Source organism: Notolepis coatsorum (assembly GCF_963971535.1).
Source record: "Notolepis coatsorum genome assembly, chromosome: 4".
Taxonomy (NCBI): Eukaryota; Metazoa; Chordata; class Actinopteri; order Aulopiformes; family Paralepididae; genus Notolepis; species Notolepis coatsorum.
The window spans coordinates 45,183,855-45,207,409 of record NC_140168.1 but is presented as its reverse complement, the minus strand read 5'-3'; the positions used below and the strand labels follow the sequence as shown (position 1 = coordinate 45,207,409).

General features: G+C 42.5%; 1 protein-coding gene across 2 annotated transcripts in view; it reads left to right on the top strand.

The window, feature by feature from the left end:
- osbpl10a (oxysterol binding protein-like 10a) overlaps positions 1-23,555 on the top strand; it is a 139,114-nt gene that overhangs the window by 33,352 nt on the left and 82,207 nt on the right. For both annotated transcript variants that reach the window (XM_084313632.1, XM_084313631.1), the window contains exons 2-3: positions 7,553-7,728; positions 22,267-22,346. In XM_084313632.1, coding sequence (XP_084169758.1) covers positions 7,553-7,728; positions 22,267-22,346 — 256 coding nt within the window. The remainder of the gene's footprint in view (positions 1-7,552; positions 7,729-22,266; positions 22,347-23,555) is intronic.

The window sequence follows — 23,555 nt, the reverse complement described above, 5'->3', positions numbered from 1 at the left end:
TGCTTTTATCAATTTGTTGTGATAGTTATGTGTGTTGGTTCAAGATAAATAAAAATAAATCAATCAATCAAAAGCCTGGGTAAGAATTCTATCTGCATAGCTCACGACAGACCATGCTACATGGTTATTATATCACAGCTAAGGGCGGTAGTCCATCTGACAGCCCCTTAGCTGTGATATAATAACCATACGCTATTATGCCATGGCCGGAAGTGAGCTATTGCTTTTCTAAAATGGTTACCAAGTAGGCTATGGCAATATGAAAGTAACACATATTCATATTATCATCGTGAGGTTACCTATCGTAACCGATCGTCCTGCTATATTCCTTTATCTGTAATGTATCAGTCTCCCCAGTTAGTAACTAGATAAAAAAGAATTTGTGGAAGTGTCAATAATCAAATAATCTGGATAAAACCATTGCTTTATCCATCTGATTCAGATGACGCTAACGGACATTTTGAGCTACCCATTTCAACATGTGGTTTATACCATGGCGGGGTGAATATTATTTTTCTGAAACCATTTAATGGACACGTAATTCGGCTCAAGATGAATCACTGTTCTAAATTCATCCACTACCCAACCAGTAACCCATAGCTGGCTTGCTAGCTTGATTGATAGTTATTGGGCCCCAAATCAATAACCTTTTTCCACGTCATATGTGTCGTAGCTATATCAGTCGACTCGTAGCCTTAAAACATTAATTGTTACAAATTGAATTGCAAGAAGGACGGGATGTATGTATATGTAACCTAGTAGCCTAATCTATCTAATGTTATTAATATACAATAGTATATTAGACTACCTCTGGTATAGTGTCTCTGGGACAAGGTTTGCAACAATCTTGCTGACCAGGTAAGATCTGCTACATGTCGCTGTTCAGTCGAATGTGTTCTGGTAACAATTTGCTTACATCAAACACTGTATAGTTATTCTGCAATTACGCATGCAGTATTATTATATTATTACAATATTATATTATTCCAAGATAAGAGCTAGCAAAGCAGATTGGTATGTGGAGAGGCAATTTATTCCCTTCACTTATCATGGCACATACCTCCCGCATCCTAACTGTTCCCAAGCAAGTTCAGTTCAAAGACTCAAAATGTCTCCATCTCAAAGATGACGGAGCATAAATATGCAGCAGCATCCCCTGTTGGGGTAGGGACTTTCATTCATAATTTTTGTATTTATGCATGTTTTACAAGGGAACATATAAAGGTTTCATACTCCTTGCTTTTTTGCAGAGGCTGTCAGTAGCACTGATGATGGAGCTAACATTACAGAGGCTGTCAGTGGACCCTGTCAGTAGCACTGATGATGGAGCTAACGTTACAGAGGCTGTCAGTGGACCCTGTCAGTAGCACTGATGATGGAGCTAACGTTACAGAGGCTGTCAGTGGACCCTGTCAGTAGCACTGATGATGGAGCTAACGTTACAGAGGCTGTCATTGGACCCTGTCAGTAGCACTGATGATGGAGCTAACGTTACAGAGGCTGTCAGTGGACCCTGTCAGTAGCACTGATGATGGAGCTAACGTTACAGAGGCTGTCAGTGGACCCTGTCAGTAGCACTGATGATGGAGCTAACGTTACAGAGGCTGTCATTGGACCCTGTCAGTAGCACTGATGATGGAGCTAACGTTACAGAGGCTGTCAGTGGATCCTGTCAGTAGCACTGATGATGGGAGCTAACACACTTTATCACACTTTGAACTGCAATTTCTGTATGAAAAGTGCTATACAAATAAAGTTATTATTATTATTACATTTATTTGGGGACGAGATGTCTGGTAAGCAAGCCAACCTTTTTGTCAAACATACTATCAGATCATATGAACTGTTTGTTAACCACAGGCAAACTTATTGACAGAAAGGCTTACTAGCATAAAGTTAGCTTTCTGGGTCATTGTCACTGGCATCAAGTGACAGGTGGTTGTCAAGCAGTTGCTAAGGTGGCACAGAGGGACTATAATGAAACTCAGCAGTGATCAAAGAATAAATAAAATATTTCTTTATAGTTTAAATGTTGAAAGATTATTGTCTTTGGCAAATGGCCATGGTATACGTGTAATCAACATGTGCTTATACTGTTTTTTCTTCACCTCCACGTCATGCCTTGAAACGGTTTAAGGCACACCTACTCATTATTTATCCTTTACATAATTGAATAGGCCTATATAATCAACAAATGCCAGCCTCATGTCATGGTGGAATTAAAACAAAACAATCTGCGTTTTTGTTGATCGTTGGCTTTGCTATGGTTACTAATTTGTTCACAGCTATTGCACACTATTGGTGGAGTGACTCCTGTTGCTCGTACACACACACACACGCACACGCACACACACACACACACACACACAGAGCCTCTCCTCTGTTCAAGTGTGGGGGGCGACAGTAGCTCAGGATGTAGAGCGGTCGTCTGGTAATCCAAAGGTTCACGGTTCGATTCCCGGTCCTCCTGTGCAGCATGTCAAAGTGTCCTTGAGCAAGACACTTAACCCCTAATTGCTCCCGATGAGCACGTTGGCACCTTGCATAGTTGCCTCCGCCGTCGGTGTGTGAATGTGTGAGTGAACAACAAAATTGTAAAGTGCTTCGGATAAAAGCGCTATATAAATGCACCATTTAAAATGTTTGGTAAATGGTTTATTTACCATTTTTATGTACCATAAATATACGCACTCTCCTTTATAACTTTGGTTGTTGTTACCTAGTTGTTACCTAGCTGTTACCTGGTTGTTGCTACCCGAAACTGCTAGTATGTATGTGGTCCGTGCGCCCAGACACCCCTGCCTCCCTGTTATCAGCAGTGACAGGAGAGGCTGTATATATGAGGCCTGAGGTTACCCATCCAGCACTATCCATCACGTTTAAGACCCGTGTTTTAACCTGCACTAACTGGACTCTGCCTCCAAGGGTCAGCGGTAAAGCCATGCTCGTGATAAGAGCTGGTGCGTGTGTGTGTTTGAGCATATGGGTGTGCAAGGTATAAGAACTGACGCAGGCACAAAGTTCCTTGGCTGACCGTAGCCCACATAAATCACACTCTACTGTAAACAGCACTATTTGGTGTAGGCTCTCTCTCTAGGGAAATCCTTAGGGTTCATGGGAAAATGCCTGATGTGAAGGATGCAGGAGGAGTTCTTTGTTTGTCCTCTTGTCGCCCCCTGGATCAGTGGAATGCTACAAAGCATGTACAGTACACACACACGCACGCGCTCACGCTCACAAACGCATGCACACACACTCACACACAGAATCTAAGACCATGCAATCTGCTGTTCCTTGAATATTTCCATTTTGAAATGTGACATACTTGCTGGCTGTGTTATTTTGTTAGACCTAAATTGTAGATTAGACCAATACTACTTGTCTATTGGTATTGTCTAGCATTACAGACGGAATGAAACAGGATACCGTTCAGTGCTGATAGATCAAAGTGTTACCACAATACTAAAACTGAAAGTGGACTTTTGTTACAAGACGACAAAACGACAAAACTACACGTATGAGCGATCAAAATGGACCATTGTCATCTGGTGTAGGCGGTTGGTCTGTGATTCATAGAAGAAGCACCATCTTTATATAATGGAAGGGCTAGTCATGGAGTTATTGACCCTTGCGATCCCACAGGCACAGTCAATATGGCAGCTTCTCTATCGCTCATCATGGGAAGAGGACATTGATCTGCAGCTCAGAGAGGTTCTTGGGGAGAAAATCACCCCAGGCTGTACAGAATCGTAGGACAGGACAAAAGCTGTCACCTTGGGGCACCATACGTACGTACACACACTACACAGCCATGGAAAGACGAGCTTAATACTATTTAGCTAACACAAACCTCTGCACCTTGGGCGGTGTAGAATCCTAGAACCAGGACAAAGTGGACAGTGGCAGACCGGTCCTTATAGTTCAGACTAGGGCTGAACGGTTTGGAAAACATATTTTAATATTTAAAACATATATGAATAATTGTGATTATTTTGACTGATATTGCAATTGCGATATCATTCGCGATATTATAGAGGGAAGATCATTTTTGCGTCATTATTTTCATTTTCATTGAAAAACATTATGAAAATGATGGTGGTGTGATCTTTGCAGGGATCTGTTTATTTTTTTTAATATTTCTACAGCCCCAGTTCACCACCTATTAAACAGACTGATATCATGGCCACATAAATGAAGGAGGATGAATGTTTATATTGTGAGTATGTATTCTAGGGCTGTGTGATATGGAAGAAATGTATATTACGATAATCATAAGAAACCCCCCCCCCCCCCCCCCCCCATTGTTATCGAGATATTGCAATATCTGCTTACGAATGCAAAATGGCATGTTAAATAATATTCCAAATTATATTAATTTAATTGGATTGAACTGCATGTTAATGTAAAGTTTGAGATCAAGCCAAAACTCACACATTTGAGTGTTTTTGTAATTATTAATTTACAAATTGGTGTGCCACAATATGAAAATGGCTTAATTATTAGGGATGTTCGATATTGGCTTTTTTACCGATACCGATATACCGATATTGTCCAACTCTTAATTTCCGATACCGATATCAACCGATACCGATATATGCAGGGTTTCCCCCCCAAAAAAAGGAATAATTTCAGGTAATTAACATGACATCTCTTGTCGTGGAATTAACACAACATTATGCATACTTTGACAATAAATAAAATAATAATTTGTTCTTACTTGCTTGCCTGGGTAAATAAAGGTAAAATACATTTTTGAAATCCGATATAAAATATTTATGCCAATATCGGACATCCCTAATTATAAGGATTAATTATTTCCAAGCCCTAGTGTGGTTTAGTTAGTGGGTATACACCCTCTGGCTTTACTACCATATATGATCTTGATTGATAAGACAGTCATTCAATATCTGCCAATATCACAGTTTTTGCTACAATACAATTCACGCCAGACCCGATGATAGTCGGGTTAACTCGCCGACCATTCAGCGACAATCACGAGTATAGTCAGGTTTTAATCGTTATTTCTTTTATTAGCGATATCCATTCATTTTCATCCATCCAGCCTGATGTTATCGTTGGGAATGGGTCTGAGCTCGCAAAAGGGCAAATACCGCCCCCTACACCTTCCAGCTGGTATTGCACTCCACTGGGAATGGTATAGGTTTTTTTTCTGGGACGATCCAAGCCGTGCGGGCGTGGTTTAAATAATCAGGCGAGGTAACCTGATTTCAACGATACATCTGCAACGCTTTCTCTGGAATTACTAGAAATCACCAAAACTAGACTTATATTCAAAACGGTATAAAAGGGAAATGTACAGATGAAAAAACAATCCGTTTTGTACATGTTGACTGCAAGCAACTCACTGATAATCGACGAGTGTATTAGACCCATAGCCATAATTTAAGATATATTTTTAAGCACTTGCAAATCTCCCACTCCTCCCATTGATTAAAGTGGTGGCGCTCTGGCGCACTTAAGCGGTGGCGTCCAATGAGTTAAGCATTGACTGAACACACCCTGAAGCACTCTTTGAATGTGAAAATAAATTAAATAAATAATCACTGAACTTCCTTCCTAACGGCCTTAATCGATATCTGTACATTGCATGGATTTAATTAGTTTAGATTGTTGCCTTTTGAATTGACGTATTGGCAGTGGTGGAAGAGGTACACAGATACTCAGATAAATAAGTACTCTGGTAAAAGTAAAATTCAAGTAAAAGTATGCATTCTACATGTTTGTGTATTCCAGTGCTAGGGAGCATTCAGTCTGATCCATTGACCTCTAAAGGTTATGTTAAAGTGATATGTGGTCCAGCTGTGCTGCTCTGATTATAGGTTACTTTAAACGTGATATGTGGTCCAGTTATGCTGCTCTGATTAAATGTTATGTTAAAGTGATATGAGGTCCAGCTATGCTGCTCTGATTATAGGTTACTTTAAAGTGATATGTGGTCCAGTTATGCTGCTCTGATTAAATGTTATGTTAAAGTGATATGTGGTCCAGTTATGCTGCTCTGATTAAAGGTTATGTTAAAGTGATATGTGGTCCAGCTATGCTGCTCTGATTATAGGTTATGTTAAAGTGATATGTGGTCCAGCTATGCTGCTCTGATTATAGGTTACTTTAAAGTGATATGTGGTCCAGCTATGCTGCTCTGATTATAGGTTATGTTAAAGTGATATGTGGTCCAGCTATGCTGCTCTGATTATAGGTTACTTTAAAGTGATATGTGGTCCAGCTATGCTGCTCTGATTATAGGTTATGTTAAAGTGATATGTGGTCCAGCTATGCTGCTCTGATTATGCTTCTCTGATTATAGGTTACTTTAAAGTGATATGTGGTCCAGCTATGCTGCTCTGATTATGCTTCTCTGATTATAGGTTATGTTAAAGTGATATGTGGTCCAGCTATGCTGCTCTGATTATAGGTTACTTTAAAGTGATATGTGGTCCAGTTATGCTGCTCTGATTATGCTTCTCTGATTATAGGTTACTTTAAAGTGATATGTGGTCCAGTTATGCTGCTCTGATTAAATGTTATGTTAAAGTGGTATGTGGTCCAGTTATGCTGCTCTGATTATGCTTCTCTGATGATTATAGGTTACTTTAAAGTGATATGTGGTCCAGTTATGCTGCTCTGATTATGCTTCTCTGATTATAGGTTACTTTAAAGTGATATGTGGTCCAGTTATGCTGCTCCGAGCCTCCGATTATGTCCTCTTGAAGTTTGCAGACTTCAAATGTGAAAGTATCATTTTCATAAATCTTTGCCATGTTTTTTATGCAAAATCTTTTTCTTCAAAGTAACCAGTAACTGATGGGTTCGGATAAATGTAGTGGAGTAAAAAGTACAATATTTCCTTTGAAATGTAGTGGAGTAAAAGTATAAAGTTCTCTAAAATGAAAATACATGTGTAAGGTACAAGTAGCTCGAAAATCGTACTTAAGTACAGTACTTGTGTAAAAATACTTAGTTACTTTCCACCACTGCGTATTGATCGAAGTTGATGTATTGTTACACCCCTAGTGTGTGTGTGTGTGTGTGTGTGTGTTGCAGGCCAGGATGAGAGGCGGTTGAGAGAGAACAGAAGAGAGATTAAATTATGCAGTGATTGAATGTGATTCATCAAGGAAGGTTAAAGCGCAGGTGGTTTTAATATTCTCGCCTTGAGCAGTGGGCTCTGCCGCCACACTAATGGGTACCTTGGATAATTTGGCATTAACCCCTTTCACTGCCACACTACGGAAGGTTAACCTTCTGTAGTGTGGTTGTGAAAGGGTTAACCCTTTGTCGTGTCACAGTGAAAGGGTTAACCAGTTAACAGTGAACAGGCCATGGTAATGAGAACATAAAACAAAATGATAACATTAACACTGTTCCTATCTCCCTTTTTTCCTGTCTTTCTCTCTGCCCCATTACATTCATTACTCCCCCCCCCCCCTCTCTCCCTTTCTCTCTCTCTCTCTCTCTCTCTCTCTCTCTCTCTCTCTCTCTCTCTCTCTCTCTCTCTCTCTCTCTCTCTCTCTCTCTCTCTCGCTCTCTCCAGGTACTTTGTGTTAGATCCTGAGCTGGGGCAACTGCAGTACTTTGTGAACGAGCAGGGAAAGACCCAGAAGCCTCGAGGGTCCCTGCCCCTGATTGGTGCTTCGGTAACCCCGAGCGACGAGGCTCCGCACATGTTCACCGTAAACTCTGTCAATGGAGAGCTGTACAAACTCAGAGGTATGACCTCACAGTGGCCTCGGCTGCCCTTATTTGGTCACAGCGACAAACACACGGATGAGGGCCACATGTTGGAGTGACTGCGATCTGAAGTATGTAGTGTACTGGGATGTTGTAAAATGGGGATTATGGAGTTTACATGGTGGGCGTTTGAGGTTGCAACATAAAGCATTGACCCCCAAGCAGCTTAAACGGTGCACTCTCCTTGTCATGAAAAGAGTATTTTTTGTCCTTTTTTTATTATCTTTTCCCCCCTTCTTTTTCCGTTTTTCTCCCATCCCAATGTTAGTCGTTATGCCAATTCCCAATCCCCTTCCTGGTCGGTGCGCACCGCACTCTACCCCCTACCGTCGGTCTGGGAGGGCGGAGACTATCGCATGCTTTCTCCGACACATGTGTAGCCAGCCCACCGCTTCTTTTCACCTGGCAGCGTGGACTCTCACTGGGAGGGTGTAACGTGTGGAAGGTCACACTACCTCTCCCAGATCCTTCCCTTGCTGTGCAGGCGCCCCGACCGAACTGTAGGAGTCGCTGTCTACAACGACCAGGACCCACCTACGCCGGCTTCCCACCCGCTAACACTGCCAATTGTGTTAGTATGGACGGTCGGCCAAGCCGGAGGCACCACAGCCGGATTCGATCCCACTGGCTCTGTGGTGGTAGACAGACGCTTAGTCCGCTGCGCTACCCGGCCGCCCCTGAAAAGAGTCTTAATAGAAATTAATTGGCAGTGTTTCGTCTGTTAAAATCTTTAAGAAGATTTAGAGACGCATTGCATTGCAATGTTCATTAAACTTATTGTAATGAGGCTTCCTCAGATGGCTTTAGAGTTGCTATTGTAATTAGTCGCTCTATTGCACTCCTTGTATCACAATTATTAGCTTGTCCAATTTCCCATAGCCCTCTAGTCAGTGGCATACATTTCACTTGAAGTTGTCAGAAGTAACAGTTACCTTACCTCATAACATCAGTCATAGTAAACAAAGCTTGTGTGTCGTTTCATAGCTGTGAGTAATGACATTGCACTTCTTGAGTCTGATTTAGTTTTAGTTTTATCAAATGCTACAATCAAATGGTAACTGCACTGTCTACATTGTGTGCTACTTAAAGGAACACACCAACATTATGGGACATGCACTTGCCATCTTCTCTAGGGTCAAACAAGAAGATAGATACCAATTTCCTCTCTGTGCGTTCATTAGAAAGCTATCCGGCTGCAAGCTAGTCTAGTTTAGCACAATGAATGGAAGTGGATACATAATATTGGTGTGTTCCTTTTAAAGGTAGAATCTGTAATGCTGTCAAACCGCGACCTCTAGACAAAAGAGCCTCAATTAGTATTGCGCTTTGTTTACTCTTTATTTTGTTGTTTTGATGTGTGGGTTGGAGACTGGAGTTTAGTAACTTTATTATTCTGTGAATTTCTCCACACCTCTCTTGGTAGAGCCTGAGGAACCCAAACTCCTGAACCTGAATTTGGCAATGCTTTAACAATACATTTGTATCAACCATTAAGATTTTACCATGCGCTTAATTAACCTCTCCGGTTCCACCACAGAACCCAAAACATTTTTATAAAGTAATAATTTTTTCAATTGGTTATATTTACATTTCACATATTACAGATATAAATACTGTTTAGTTATGGGTCACCCTATCCGCTAACAACACACGATTACATGTTGTTCACTGTTTTGTTACCAAAACCTTTGACATGGTTGGTGGATAAAATTAGCGTACTGAAGTGAAACGCATTGTTGTTTTTTAGTAACTGTTGATTATGGATTTTCAGTGTGAAATCTTTGCTTTGCTTCCTATAGCAATCAAGCTAAGGGTAGAGATTCAGTAGCCACAGTTGCTTTAGTGAAATAGTCTCGTTTCCCCGCTCTGCTGTCCACTTTCCGCTATTACGATTGCTAGCGGACTGTAGGGCTTAGCTTGCCTGTTCACTGTGCTAGCGGCTCGCCCTGCCAGTGACCTGTATGCACTGAGGCGAGACTCCCTGCTCCGGTCTCTGGAATGTCCACTTACATTCCCCATGGGGGATATCAGAATAACTTGGCCTATATTCCATGAATGACTCAGTGATCCACGCAGTATTGAGCCGAGAGGAAACGATAATCCCACAAGAGAACAAGTCGGGGGTTTGTAGCGGGCAGACGGAGGGGAGGTGAACGTTGCTCACAGAGAGGCGACTTGGAACCGACCAGATGAGAAACGTTAATAAATCCAGTCAATGAGTCTGAAGGCTTCTGGAAACCCATTGAGAGAAATCTGAATGAGCCTAGATGAAACCCAGACCTGTCTAGGAGTTTGACTGATGCTGGGAAAGCCCTGAGATCGATACTAGTATCTGATATGGGGTGGATACTGGGAGGATTTCCCCAGTTCTAAAATCCGATACCAAGAGCCTTGTGTAACATGTCAGGAATCAACGCAAAGAGAATACATTGTATGTTTACATTTTCATGACGTTACATGTTGGATATCTCATCTCTAAAATGTATTACTTTTATTAATATATATATATATTTTTTTTATCTACTTTTTCTCCCCATTTTCTATTTTTCTCTCATCCCAATTTCGTATTATCCAATTCTACCCTCCCCTGTTTTGGACGTTGTTAGACCATGCCTCCCACTGGTCGGCTGCAATGTGGACCAAGCCTTGCATCACGTGTCCCCTCCGGTACACGAGGAGGCAGCTGTCGCATCTTTTCACCTGCACAGCGCGATCTCTCAGCGGCGAGGGCCTGCGTGGGAGGCTCACGCTGCCCCCGTTGCTTCCTGATTCTGCTGTACAGGCGCACCAACCGACCTGTAGGAGTCGCTGTCCACAACGTCCAATCCCCACCCACCGGCTTTCCCACCCCCTAATACTGCCAATTGTATTAGTATGAACGACCAGCCAAGCCGGAAGCAATGCCGAGAGCTGGGCTCGAACCCAGCATCTCCTGCGTTAGTGGCAAGCGCCTTGCCCACTGCGCCACTTAGCCCCCTTTTATTAATATATCTTAATAATTCTTTGTCCAACCTCCAACTAACGGTCTAAGTCTATACCGTTCAGTAAAAGTAATTGATTGGACCAGTGCTTGGTATCGGCTGATAAGATGCGATAAGACTGTACTCACAGACGCCAGTGAAAAAGTGGTTTTGGCGCATTCCTTAATACCCAAAACAACACACAGCCCATTGACCATTATTCACACGGCAGACAGCTCTTATGTCAGGCTCAGGTTGGGTTCCTTTCCACCCTGTTCCCACCTTGAACCTCTTACTTTAAGTGGTTACTTTTTTCTTTTCTTTTTTTTTAATTTCTTTTTACGTCAAGCTTCAATTTGTTCAAACAGCAGGGAACAAAGGGCCTCACATGTTTCTCTTCAACAGTTGCTGATTAAGATTAGTAGGTAGGCTTGGATTGCACATCGGTTACTATGGGAACCCCCCCAGGCTTTTTGTGGGGGAAGGAGGTAGTTCAAGGTTCAAGCAAGAGCCAGTTTCCAGTTTGGCAAGCCTAGCTGGCAACATTAACCCCACAGCAAGGTATCGCTTTACTGGTGGTCTCTATTCAAGCTTTCAATGTGGCCTTTATTCTCACTGCTGTGTGTCTCCTTTGTTGTCAACTGACCAGCAAGGTGTAGTGAGGTAGGAGATGCACATTCTGCCATACAGAAGCTTTTATGAGATGTTGCTGATCTTGACTTGTAATGGCAATTTTCCAATGTAAAAATGGCTATTTTGTAAGCCAGCCAAGGGTGCAGAAGACAATTAGCTAGAGTAGTGGAATATAAAGAGTGTTTTATGTTCCATGGTAAGACCAGGCTGTGTATGTGTATTGAGCAGAGGAGAGGGAGAGCACTGAGCACAGCAGTCTGAACGATCAAACGGCAAATTAAGCTATTTTTATTTTCACTTGATTGACTTCATTGACACAAGTAAGGGGTCAAGTAATTTTAAACGGGCTGATTAAATTAAATTTAGCTATTGTCTTTATCTGAATAATAAAAGAAAAACATTTATATCAGTAGGGTTTTACTGTAGAGATCTATTCTAGCTAATGATCATTAAGTCTCTGTGGCTTGACGACGCCCTCCGCGCAATCTTTCTCATGTCTCAGTCTCACAGTAAAAATAGCTCTGTGCATTGACCTCCGTCAGCTGTGAAGTACACGGCCAGTATTCCCCTGTCATGTTCTCCCTTCAGGCCTTCATCACATCTCTCAGATCATAAGCAGATATAATTGAGAAAAAAAACATCAGCACTTTAGAGGAACAATTTCCACATTTTTGGAAATGAGCTTATTTGCCATCTACCCTGGAGTTCGACAAGAAGATGCATACCTTTTTCTTCTCTGTGCATGCAGTAGGAGTAGGAAGACGTGCACCGTTAGCCTAGCTTAGCGTCAGTCACTGGAAGTAGGTTCCTCCATTAGCCTAGTTCCCAACGTCTTCCTACTCCTACTGCATGCACAGAGAAGAAAAAGGTACGTATCTTATTGTCTAACTCCAGGGTAGATGGCAAATAAGCTAATTTCCCAAAATGTTGGAGTGTTCCTTTAAAGTGGCAATAATGATTTTCTGACCACTAGGGGGCCGCCAGTCGCCACCATAAACAAACTCCAGTTTCCCAAAACAAACGCCACTTTACGTATCAAGATAAAAAAAATGCCTTATTGGCACAATCTTGTTGTAACTAAGAGATTTGCTGATTTTTTTTTTTTTTTTTTGTGTATGAATTACAAGATTTCAACTACAATGTACAATGCAAACTACAATGTAACATTTTCTGGTTGTTAAACAAGGTAAATACTGTTCAGACAGCACAATATTGATTTAATTAAGATATGTGCTGAAAAGAATACGTTTTAAATGCATAGGTTTATAAATTAGACAGACTTTTTAATTTAATTTGATTTATTCTGCTGAATTCCTATTAGATGGGATGCTGCAAAGTCTGTATAAACAGTTCACTCTGCCTCCATCTTGATGATGGGGACTAACAAGACCAGACCCCTATCTCTTTGAATGGGGAGTCATCCTTATTTAAACATCTGTCATACATGTCATTGTTTTTCTTTTTCATAGTTGAAGTCACTGGTAAATTACTTAAACACAAAAGTAAAGGGAACCTATTGTGAAAATCTATTCCAGCTAATGATCATTAAGTGGCTTGACGACGCCCTCCACGCAATCTTTCTCACGTCTCACAGTAAAAATAGCTCTGTGCATTGACCTCCGTCAGCTGTGAAGTACGCGGCCAGTATTCCCCTGTCATGTTCTCCCTTCACGCCTTCATCACATCTCCCCATCAGGGCCATGTCATTACCACCAACACAACTTTCTTCTCCGTCACTATAATTAGCATCTCTGTAATTACATGATGCTGCTGCTGCTGCTGCCACCCTCTACTGGGAATTAAGTGATAAAAGGTTTCTGTCTCTCTCTCTCCTCTCTCTCTCTCTGTCTCTGTCTCTCTCTGTATCTCTCTCGCTCTCTCTCTGTCTCTGTGTCTCTCTCTCTGTCTCTGTCTCTCTCTGTATCTCTCTCGCTCTCTCTCTGTCTCTGTGTCTCTCTCTCTCTCTCTCTCTCTCTCTCTCTCTCTCTCTCTCTCTCTCTCTCTCTCTCTCTCTCTGTATTTCTCTCGCTCTCTCTCTGTCTCTGTATCTCTCTCGCTCTCTCCGTCTCTCTGTCTCTGTCTCTCTCTGTCTCTCTCTCTCTCTGTCTCTCTCTCTCTCTCTCTCTCTGTCTCTCTCTCTCTCTCTGTCTCTGTATCTCTCTCGCTCTCTCTCTCTCTCTCTCTCTCTCTCTCTCTCTCTCTCTCTCTCTCTCTCTGTGTATCTCTCTCTCTCTCTCTCTCTCTCTCTCTCTCTCTCTCTCTCTCTGTGTATCTCTCTCGCTCTCGCTCTCTCTCTCTCTCTCTCTCTCTCTCTCTCTCTCTCTCTCTCTCTGTATCTCTCTGTATCGCTCTCTCTGTGTGTGTGTCTCTCTCTCTCTCCCTTTCTTTGTTTTTTCACTTGTGTTTTTGTCCTATCTATGCAAATGTATTTTTTTCCCTTTGATATATATTTGGACCTGTTTAAACGTACTTGTAATCTCGACAGCATTGCAAATGAGGGTAAAACCTCAATGTCCATTTTGAGAATAAATCATTCAATCTCTCTCTCGCGCTGTCTGTCCATCCATTATCTATCGATCGATCGATCAATGATATCCATTAACATTTGCATACCATTCATACACCTCTCTGGGAGGAATATTGTCATTAAAATGGACAATGTGTATTGTTGCTTATTGTCAACAGGCAGAAGGACCCAGTGCTCTCTGGTGTTTCGTTGTTAGTCTTATCCCTTTAATCAATAGAATTGCCACCTCTGTGTCCATGGCCCTTGTGACAAAATAACACCTTTTGAATGTTTCATTTAATTATAATCCTATTCCCAGGATGAAACCACGAATAACCCGGTCAGAACTAAGTAACAATTAGTGTGTGTGGAGCTCGCTCGCTACAGATTGCTAATCATCTTTAATCACGGCGAAGCTCGTACTCTTCATGGAGGATGTCGCTCATTTAGACGCTGGCTCGTCCTCAAGCTGAGTGTGCTTTTAACTCATTGAGTGCCATGCCCTTTCCCCATCTGTACTGCCTGGCGGCAGATATTTTTTTACCATTTTCACGATATTTCACGATCTTTGCGGAGCTATTGTATATTCTATATTATAGCTATGGAGACAATAGTATGGCTCATTTGACGAACACTATTTATAGTCCAACATGTAAAAAAGCGCTCGTTTCTACATACCCTTGTCCGTTCACAATCCCAAGATAAACATTGCCCTGTTTAAAATAATCCAGGCTGGTTTTCTAGATCGTGAGATAATGTGTGTTTTGTGCAGCGTATGCGCAAATCTTGCGGCTGCTCGCTTGAAACCTATATTATTGCCAGGTCAAAGGTAAACACATGAGGGGGGGGGGGGGGGGGGGGGCGGCGCGTTTATCCGACGTTACGAACATATAAACGCATGTTTTATGATGGAGTTTTGGTAAAGTACACGTAAAATAGACGTTACCTTTGGTTTAGAGGTACTCCATTTCTCACTTCGAGTCCAAAAGTGTCTTGAATCAGAACAGGATCAATACATATAACGTTAGGTAGCCCTCATCCATCTTCTTCATCTGCTCGGGCCAGACTATAGACGGAGCCGAATAGGTTTCCTCATCTGTCGGTTTATTATAGTTTTTTATAGTCCAACATCATAGTCTGGTGGAAACGCACCTTATCATCCATAATCATCATCCATATAATACGTTTAGTCTTCTTCATAATATCCAATAGTTCGCTCGCCATTGCAGGTTACCATTGTGTGCTCGGGCCAGACTATACCACGGAGCCGAATAGGTTTCCACTTTCCTCATCGGTCGGTTTGATTATAGTTGTTTTACGTTTTACCAGTAGTGCTTAGTCCAACATAGTCTGGTGGAAAACGCACCTTATCATCCATAATCATCATCCATATAATCTATTTAGTCTTTTTCATAATATTCAATAGTTCGCTCTAGGCGATCGCGATTGTCGAATGTGTCGATGAGTCCCTAGTTGTTTGGGGCTGTGGGGGCTGGCACTAACACACTAATAGCTGGCCAATGCATGTTCATACGGTAGGCGATACTGCCACCTGGCGATATTTGATCGTCATTGCAATTCCAACGTAGGCAGATATGCCAGAGAGCTCTGGCTGAGTGTTTAGAACGGGGATCAAAGGAAATATCAAAGGATCCAAAAACTAGTATACTCGTTATTGGCACTCAGCGATTGGCGGCGAAACACGAGTATACTCGTTATTGGCGCTCAATGAGTTAAAGGAACACGCCAACATTTTGGAAAATTTGCTTACCGTCCTCTCTGTGCGTTCAGTAGAAAGCTATCTGGCTGCATGTTAGCCTAGCTTAGCACAATGAATGGAAGCGGACATGACCGGTTAGCCTAGGCATTGTCCAACTAACACCTCTCCCGAAGGCTAACCAGTCATGTCCGCTTCCATTCATTGTGCTAAGCTAGGCTAACATGCAGCCAGATAGCTTTCTACTGAACGCACAGAGAGGAAACTGGTATCTATCTTCTTGTCTCTCTCTGGAGAATATGGTAAACTAATTTCCCTAAATGTTGGTGTTCCTTTAAGGAGAGGATTTGTGTGGTTGATGACGGGAAGGGATGAGTCTCAAGTCAGACAGGGGGGTCTTTACCGACTGGCGGTTTGGTACAGGTGTGTAGCTCTTCCTAGTGGGAGAGCATGTCTTATGCACGGCATTTGACAGGAGTTTTACAAGTGTCTCATTTTGCTAGAGTCTCCTCTGAACTCTCGTTTCAAAGTGTTCCCTTGACTGCTTCGGCTGTAGGCTACGCACATGATTGACAAGAGAACATTTTATTCTCTCACTGCTTAAAGGACTCATCAGTATTCCAGGAGAATGTATTACGTTTAATCGAAACACATCTTAATAGATTCAGCAGCCATCCAGTACTAGGAACCTTTAAGAGCACGGCCATTCATTTTCTTTTACTAATAGAATTTAATGTTATTAGAATTTAATTTTTTTTGATCTGCAACGTCTAGTTTGAGAGTTTGATCTGAATTTGAAGGTACAGGCTCGTGCACCACTGCTAGATGTATGATAATTATTGTATTTGTATAGAGCTGCCGCGATAACCGCATTACCGCGGTATCGCTGTTGCATCACGCTCACCGCAGAGTTAGGCTGAATAATGCGTCACCGCTGTTTTTTATCATAATAATAAAGTTGGCTTGCGGCTTTGCAGATATACCCTACTCGGTTCCAAGCGACCCTATTGGGTAGAAGTGGTACCAGAAAAGTCATGTGAAACATTGCAGACCACTGACTGGTCAGAAGAGAGACGCGTCACAGTTTGGAGGCTCTGAACAAAAACAGAACGCCGCCATCTTTACTGCCTCGCTAAGGATGCATTTCATTCAGGATTTGTTTGCGACAGAACCAAGTGCAATAAACAAAAAAGAATGGATTCACTGTGTATTCTGCCTTATTTATTGATGAAACAAAACCGACATCAACCCAATTTACCACCGAGCGGAGAGTTTAGTGTCACAACAAGATCGCTGATGTGTTAAGTTTGTTGTTGTTATTAGCCTAATACTACCGTCAGCCGATATACACGAGAGGTAACGTTAAACCCGGGTTGCTTGGTAGAATACACAATGAGAGGTAACGTTAGCTTTGGCAGAATAGACGCAACGAGAGTATGGTTAATGTTGTTATTGGTTGATTGATTGATTTAAACTGTGTTAAACTCTGGCTTGCTGCAAGCCCTCGGACATGGCTAATTGGCTATGCCCACGGAGCTTTCAGTGTACACAAGCGAGCGGCACCGCCTGCATCCCCACACGGAGACAAACGGAGTAGTACCTGGCTGCAGTGGAAAAGGAACGAAGTACCAGGTGCCTAAAGCGGGTCGAGTCGAGTAGGTACTATGCAGTGGAAAAGCGCCATTAGACTAGAGGCAGGCTATAAGAGTAGACTACTAAAAAAAAAAAAAAATGCATTCAAATTTTTTTTTTTTTTGTGCGCACTTTTTTGTGCGCACTGTGCGGTAATAACCGCAGCGGTAGGAAATATTTCGCAAATTTGTGCGGTAAGGAATATATCAATACCGCGGCAGCTCTATATTTGTATAATAAAAGCAGTTAGCTCGTTACAGGCACAGAAACAGCCCATTGAGAACATGACTGAAACAGAGGGGTATAGAGGCTGCTAGAACGCATAATCTGAGTGGGGGTTTTTTCTGCAGAAAATTTAAAAGACATGTTTAGGGTACGTCAAAGACATGTAAACATTTATTTCACACACTGACGGCGGAGGCGACCATGCAAGGTGCCAACCTGCTCATCGGGAGCAATTGGGTGTCTCGCTCCAGGACACTTCGACGAGGAGCCGGAATCGAACCGGGAAGCTTTTGATTACCAGAAGACCGACCGACCAGACTAAAATACTGTATGTCCACTTTAATTCAACAGTTTCATTGGTCAAAAAGGACAATTTTGTGATAGAAAAATGGCTTTTCCCCCCACTTAGACCAGCTTCTACTCATGCACCATGTGGTCGAATGTCTCCTGTTACTTCGAGTAAAGACATCATTTTCCACAAAGGTCAAGAGTACAGAAATGTAATGTTTTTTTGGTGCTAGGACAATAATCTGAATGTTTGCACAGAGCAGACAGCAATATTTCTCAAAGTACAGTCATTATTGATACAGTTTATATGAGTAAAGAATAGGCGTGGGAATTCCTTAAGCACTTAAGGCACTATCATTGATTGAGACTATGAGCATATCCTAATTTGGCCATACTACACACACGCACGCACGCACGCACCTACGCACGTGCACACACACACACACACACACACACACACACACACACACACACAGCCTATGTGTTGCAGAAGAATTTTTCAGATGTGGTTTGGCAATTTCAACAGATATAGCCTGCCATTAGTGCAAGATAAGAAATGCAGGAATAAAACTATTTAGAGCTGTTGCATGAACTTTGGACTTCACTTCAGCCATCCAGTATAGTTTCTGTCACAGAGTCATTAGTTACCTTGGCAAACACTCACTGTGGGATTCCCAGCCTTTTGGCAGAGATCATTATTAATTTGAAGCATCTTTAAAACTCACATTCACCTCAAGATGCAGTAAATTATAATGTACTAAATTAAATCACATTTAATTTATCTTTTCAGAATATGTTTATTTTGCAGTAAGTAGATACTTTGTTGCCACCATCTGTAGTGTTATGGATTTCCCCATTCAGAACTACCACAGTGAACCTTCTCATTATATTTCTTATTGAAATTAGCTAAATGTCCCGAATCTTAACTTCCCATGGAAAATCCCCCGCAAAGTTTCAGAACCCTTTGCAACCCTAGTTCCCATGGAGACGGGGTTCTTTTTTACTGTCTAGTGTCTGTCTACTACTGTACGATCTTTCTACGTGTGACCTTGAGAGCATATTTAAATGTATTTTGTGGAAATAACTGAGGGGTAATGCAGTGTTACCATGCCTTTCTAAATAAATTGAAAATCTTTTTTGCCTACATACTTTATTCCCATCTCCCCAATTTAGTTGTTATGTCAATTCCCCCCTGGTCGGATTCTACTCGAATTCTACCCTACTGGGCCAGTCTGGGGAGGGTGTAGACTACAACGTACTGTACCCTCCTACCATACATGTGGAGTCACCAGCCGCTTCTTTCACAGCTATGACTTTTCCCCCCTCTCCCAACCCCCATTTAGTCGTTATGCCAATTCCCTTCCTGGTCGTTGCGTGCATTGCCCCCCTCCGATACATTCTTCTCACCTGACAGCGAGGAGTTTCACTGGGGGAACGTAACGCGTACAGAGGTTCACACTATTTCCCCCAGATCCCCTCCCTTCTGAACAGGCGCTCCGACCGACCCAGGTCTCTGTGGTGGTTGAAGAGTGCTTAGACCTCCCCTAAACACGTTGGAAATATATGTGAATTACAGTTGATTAATAACATATTCAAGGTTGTGCAATATCGTGGTTATTGGCACCAATGCAGCCATAGTGCCAATAGGCCTGGTGGCCTGATGATTACCTCACCAACAGACCACAGTACGTCAGACGTCAGTTTTCACAACTCATCCTATCCTTCCTAGCTTCTATGAGAATCCAATAGAGGCAGACGCCAACCCGTTTTTCAAAGCGGTCTTATTAACTAAAGCCTCTTTCCGTAGCTAGTGCTTTGCAAGAGGTAGGTCATTGGTTCCATAGAACTCCTGCCGTATACAAAAATGAGTTTCGCCCCATAGAACTCTTGAACCTGTGTGGAATTATATCTGTCTGGCTGCTTCTCGTGGAGTAAGTGTGAGTCTCACTCACCCAACTAAAGTAACTGACCAGATATGCAGGGACTGTAGCAGTCTTTATTTTAAAGGTCAGCCCCAACTTAATCTGAGCCACTCTCTTTTCCACTGGTAACCAGTTCAGACCATCAAAGTGTGAGTCATTGAGATGTGTATGGGGGTGAAGTTTAAGCACAGTCTATTTTGAGATGTCTGTAATCTATGCTTTATTTGTTTTGGTGAGCAACTATACCAGGATGTACACCGTCGCGCATAGTCAAAGTGACACTGCATCTGGCATCTGCTAATGTCTTCAGTGTGTTTGAATTGAGCAGATATTATTTTCTTGCTAAGAATATTTTTTTTTGTTTATTTTGGTCAGAGCCTTTAACACATTGGCGACCGCTGGGACCCGTCTAATATAGTGGTTGAGGACCAGCTTTTCTAAACAGACCTGTGTCTTTTTGTAGAGCTAAATCTATACTTTATAGTATTACTATCTGTCCATTCTCATTGTCAATTGAGTTCATAAACCGTCCCTTCAAAATGGCTTAAAGAAAAAAAAATGCATCAATAGGTTGTCATTTTATAGCGCCGTGAATATAAGCATTATAGCGGATTTTGTCTCGTATATTTTCTGGAAGGCTAGATAAATGGCTAATAGCTGCTAACGTTATATCCAAAGGCATTTCCGTTTTATAGATGCTAAAGAAATAACTCAAACTGCATATCATCGGGACTGTCCCAAAGCATGTATGCATCAAAGGGGGGGGGGCGGGGGACGTCGTTTATTATTATTGATTACCAATACCAGTGTTCGTGTAACTAGCCACATACGCTGCTCGGCTGGTTGCGTATCATAGCAAGCTCTGATCCGGCTTTAATTTATGTGAAAAAGATCTTACCATGAGCCGGTGGGATACCCCCGAGCATTTCCCTGTTATCGATCGGCATCTGGTAGATCGATATGTCCATTGGCTGATGATAAATCCCCTTATTCCATGGTGAAATCGGCGATTCGAAACGTAATCCACGGTAGAGAATGCTGATTCAGAATCCGGGTACTAAATCTCCATTGAAAGGGGGGAAAAAAAACGTCATCCGTTCGCCCACAGGGCACATTGCAGTAGCGCGATGGCGCCCCTAAGAGGATCTGGCCGGTATTGCATCTTCTCGAATTCACAGACTAGGGAATATATGCAGTGCCGCTCCGCGACCTTGACCCGGTTATTAAAATGGAATAAAAGCAATAACAACTTGCCACGGCTATATACGTGATTCTGTCCACAACGCATGGATTCGAAACCCGTATAAACTCGTGGTCGGGCGGCAAAGTGTTAAGGCCATATTCTTCCCTGACAAAGACTTGTCCAAGATGCAGCCTAAGTAATTTACAGAATCCTTTGCAGTAATGATAAAATCCCCTACCTTCACTTCCAAGGCTGAAAGTATTTTTAGATAACAAATAAAATAATCTCTGCCCCCTTATCTTAAGCATTATGTTCACTGAAAACAGGGCAGGGTATCAATGGAATTCTTTCTTATAAATAACTTGCTTTTGTTCATATTGGCCATTTCCACTCGGATAGACCGTTTTCTGTAAAGTTGTTCTATAATCAACAAAGCTGAATACATTTCCAGACCATTTGCCAAGTCCTATCTCAACTGTTTTCTCTGCACCTGCATTGTTATTGCCGTGTTAAGTTTCACTTTCAGTTTGGCAAAGCTGTAATGAGTCAGAACTCTTCCTTTGATTGACAGGCAGTTAGCTTGTTAGGGAGATTGTGTAGACTAATCAATTTGAAGCACAAGTGCTCACATGCCTACAGTGCACACGTCACTGCCTGTGCCTGTGGCGTGGCGTGCAGATTGTTCCAGATTAGAGTTTGGTACAAAACTCTCAGCACTACAACAGTGGCTGAACTATTCACACTGGACTAGTATTACGTGGGGACCTGTGGTACTAGAAAATGACCCCTGACCTCTGATATATTACAAATATATGTTTGGTGTCCTGAGATTGAATTTGACACGTCCACAGTTTTGACTGCTTGCGTGTGTGATGATCAATACATCAGTACATCAATGATAAATCACATCTATGACAATCCAGCAGGAGAGAAATAATGAACTGGATAATGGTAAACAGTATGTGCACCTACTTTGGATGGAAATATATTTCTCAAGAAGGGACTGTGTAGCAACCACCTATCGATCTCCACATCTTTACTTTACAAATGATGGACATGGCAGATTGGCACAGGATTACGATCCGACGTCTTCCGCAATTATTACAAATTACCGAGGTCCCCGCCGGGTAACGCCAGTCAATGTCGTCTGCTCATGAAATGTAAATCAATTTGTGTGAGGAGTGATCATTTGTGCCTCCTGCTGGCCTTGCACACAAGCGATGCCTCGGACACCAAGTTCTCCGGGTAAGAACTGCAGGCTATCATTTCAAACGTTCGTCTGTGTGCGGGGCAAATGGAATGCACAATGCTGTTGTAAAAGACACTGATTGGTAGTCATGAATGGGATTCAGTAGTGATTCAGTATAGTAATACTTTCTAATTAGATGATGATGGTGGTTATGGGAAGCAAGCCTTTGATGTCTTTGCTTCCTGTGTGTTTGTCTTTGCAGCGTGCGACGCCAAGGAGCAGCAGTTCTGGATGAATCAACTCCAAGCCTGTGCCAGACGACACTCTGACAGCAGTGCCAAGGTTTGTACAACAAGGCATGGTCACGTGCACGGATGCAAGCATGTGTATATTCTTACTTTACACACGCGTACGCACACATGCACACGTACACACACACACACACGTACACACACACACACACCTGGTGCACACTAGTACAATGCCGTTATAAATGACAGGTATGAGGGTTTCATAGAGGTCAAACTGAGATCATATTGATCAGTTGCAATCTAAACCAAAAGCGATTTTCAACACTTGCACACGCACACGCACACACGCACACACGCACACACGCACACACACACACACAGACTAGATGGATGTCCCTTTCTCTGTGTGTGTTTACTAATGCCAGTGAGGCTGTCTCTCACTTCTGTAAACACTGCCCAGGAGTTAGGCATCCGTAACAAAATCATCTGAAATGACATTTGGCTGTCAAGCTCATTTCAGTTGTTCTGAATTAATCAGGATCTCTGCTCGTTGGCCAATGACTCTGTGGCAGAAAGCGTTGGATGGAGCGTAGGGAAGCTGGTAAAAAGTAAAAAAGACAATTGACCCAATGAACCCTTCCATGTTGTCAGTAATTTACCAGTGACTTTAAATATGAAAGAAAAAGGGGCGGCTACGTGGCGTAGTGGGCAAGGCGCTCGCCACGAATGACGGAGACGCTGGGCTTGCCTGTTCGAGCCCAGCGCTCCACATTGCTTTCAGTTTAGCTGGTCGTTCATACTAATACACATTGGCCGTATTAGGGGGTGGGAAACTGATGGGTGGGGATCGGGCGTTGTGGACAGCGACTCCTACAGGTCGGTTGGTGCGCCTGCGCAGTAGAATCAGGAAGTGTCGGGGGCAGCGTGAGCCTCCCACGCGTTACTCCTGGCCACTGAGAGATCGAGCTGCGCAGGTGAAAAGATGCGACTGCTGTTACCTCAAGTACCGGAGGAGACTTGTGCTATGTATGACTTAGTCCACATTGCAGCCGGCTTGTGGGAGGCAAGAAACAGCGTTCGTGACAGGGGAGGGTTGAATTGGATGATACGAAATTGGGATGGGAGAAAATGTAGAAAATGGGAGAAAAAGTGGATCAAAACAAAAAAAATATGAAAGAACGATGTACAAGAGATTCTTAGAACCGATGACTCCCCGTTCAAAGAGAGATAGTATAGAAGATTCACCACATTGTTTCAGAAGATGCATTATCCCACTAAAGGGTTTATTTTTGTGAGTATT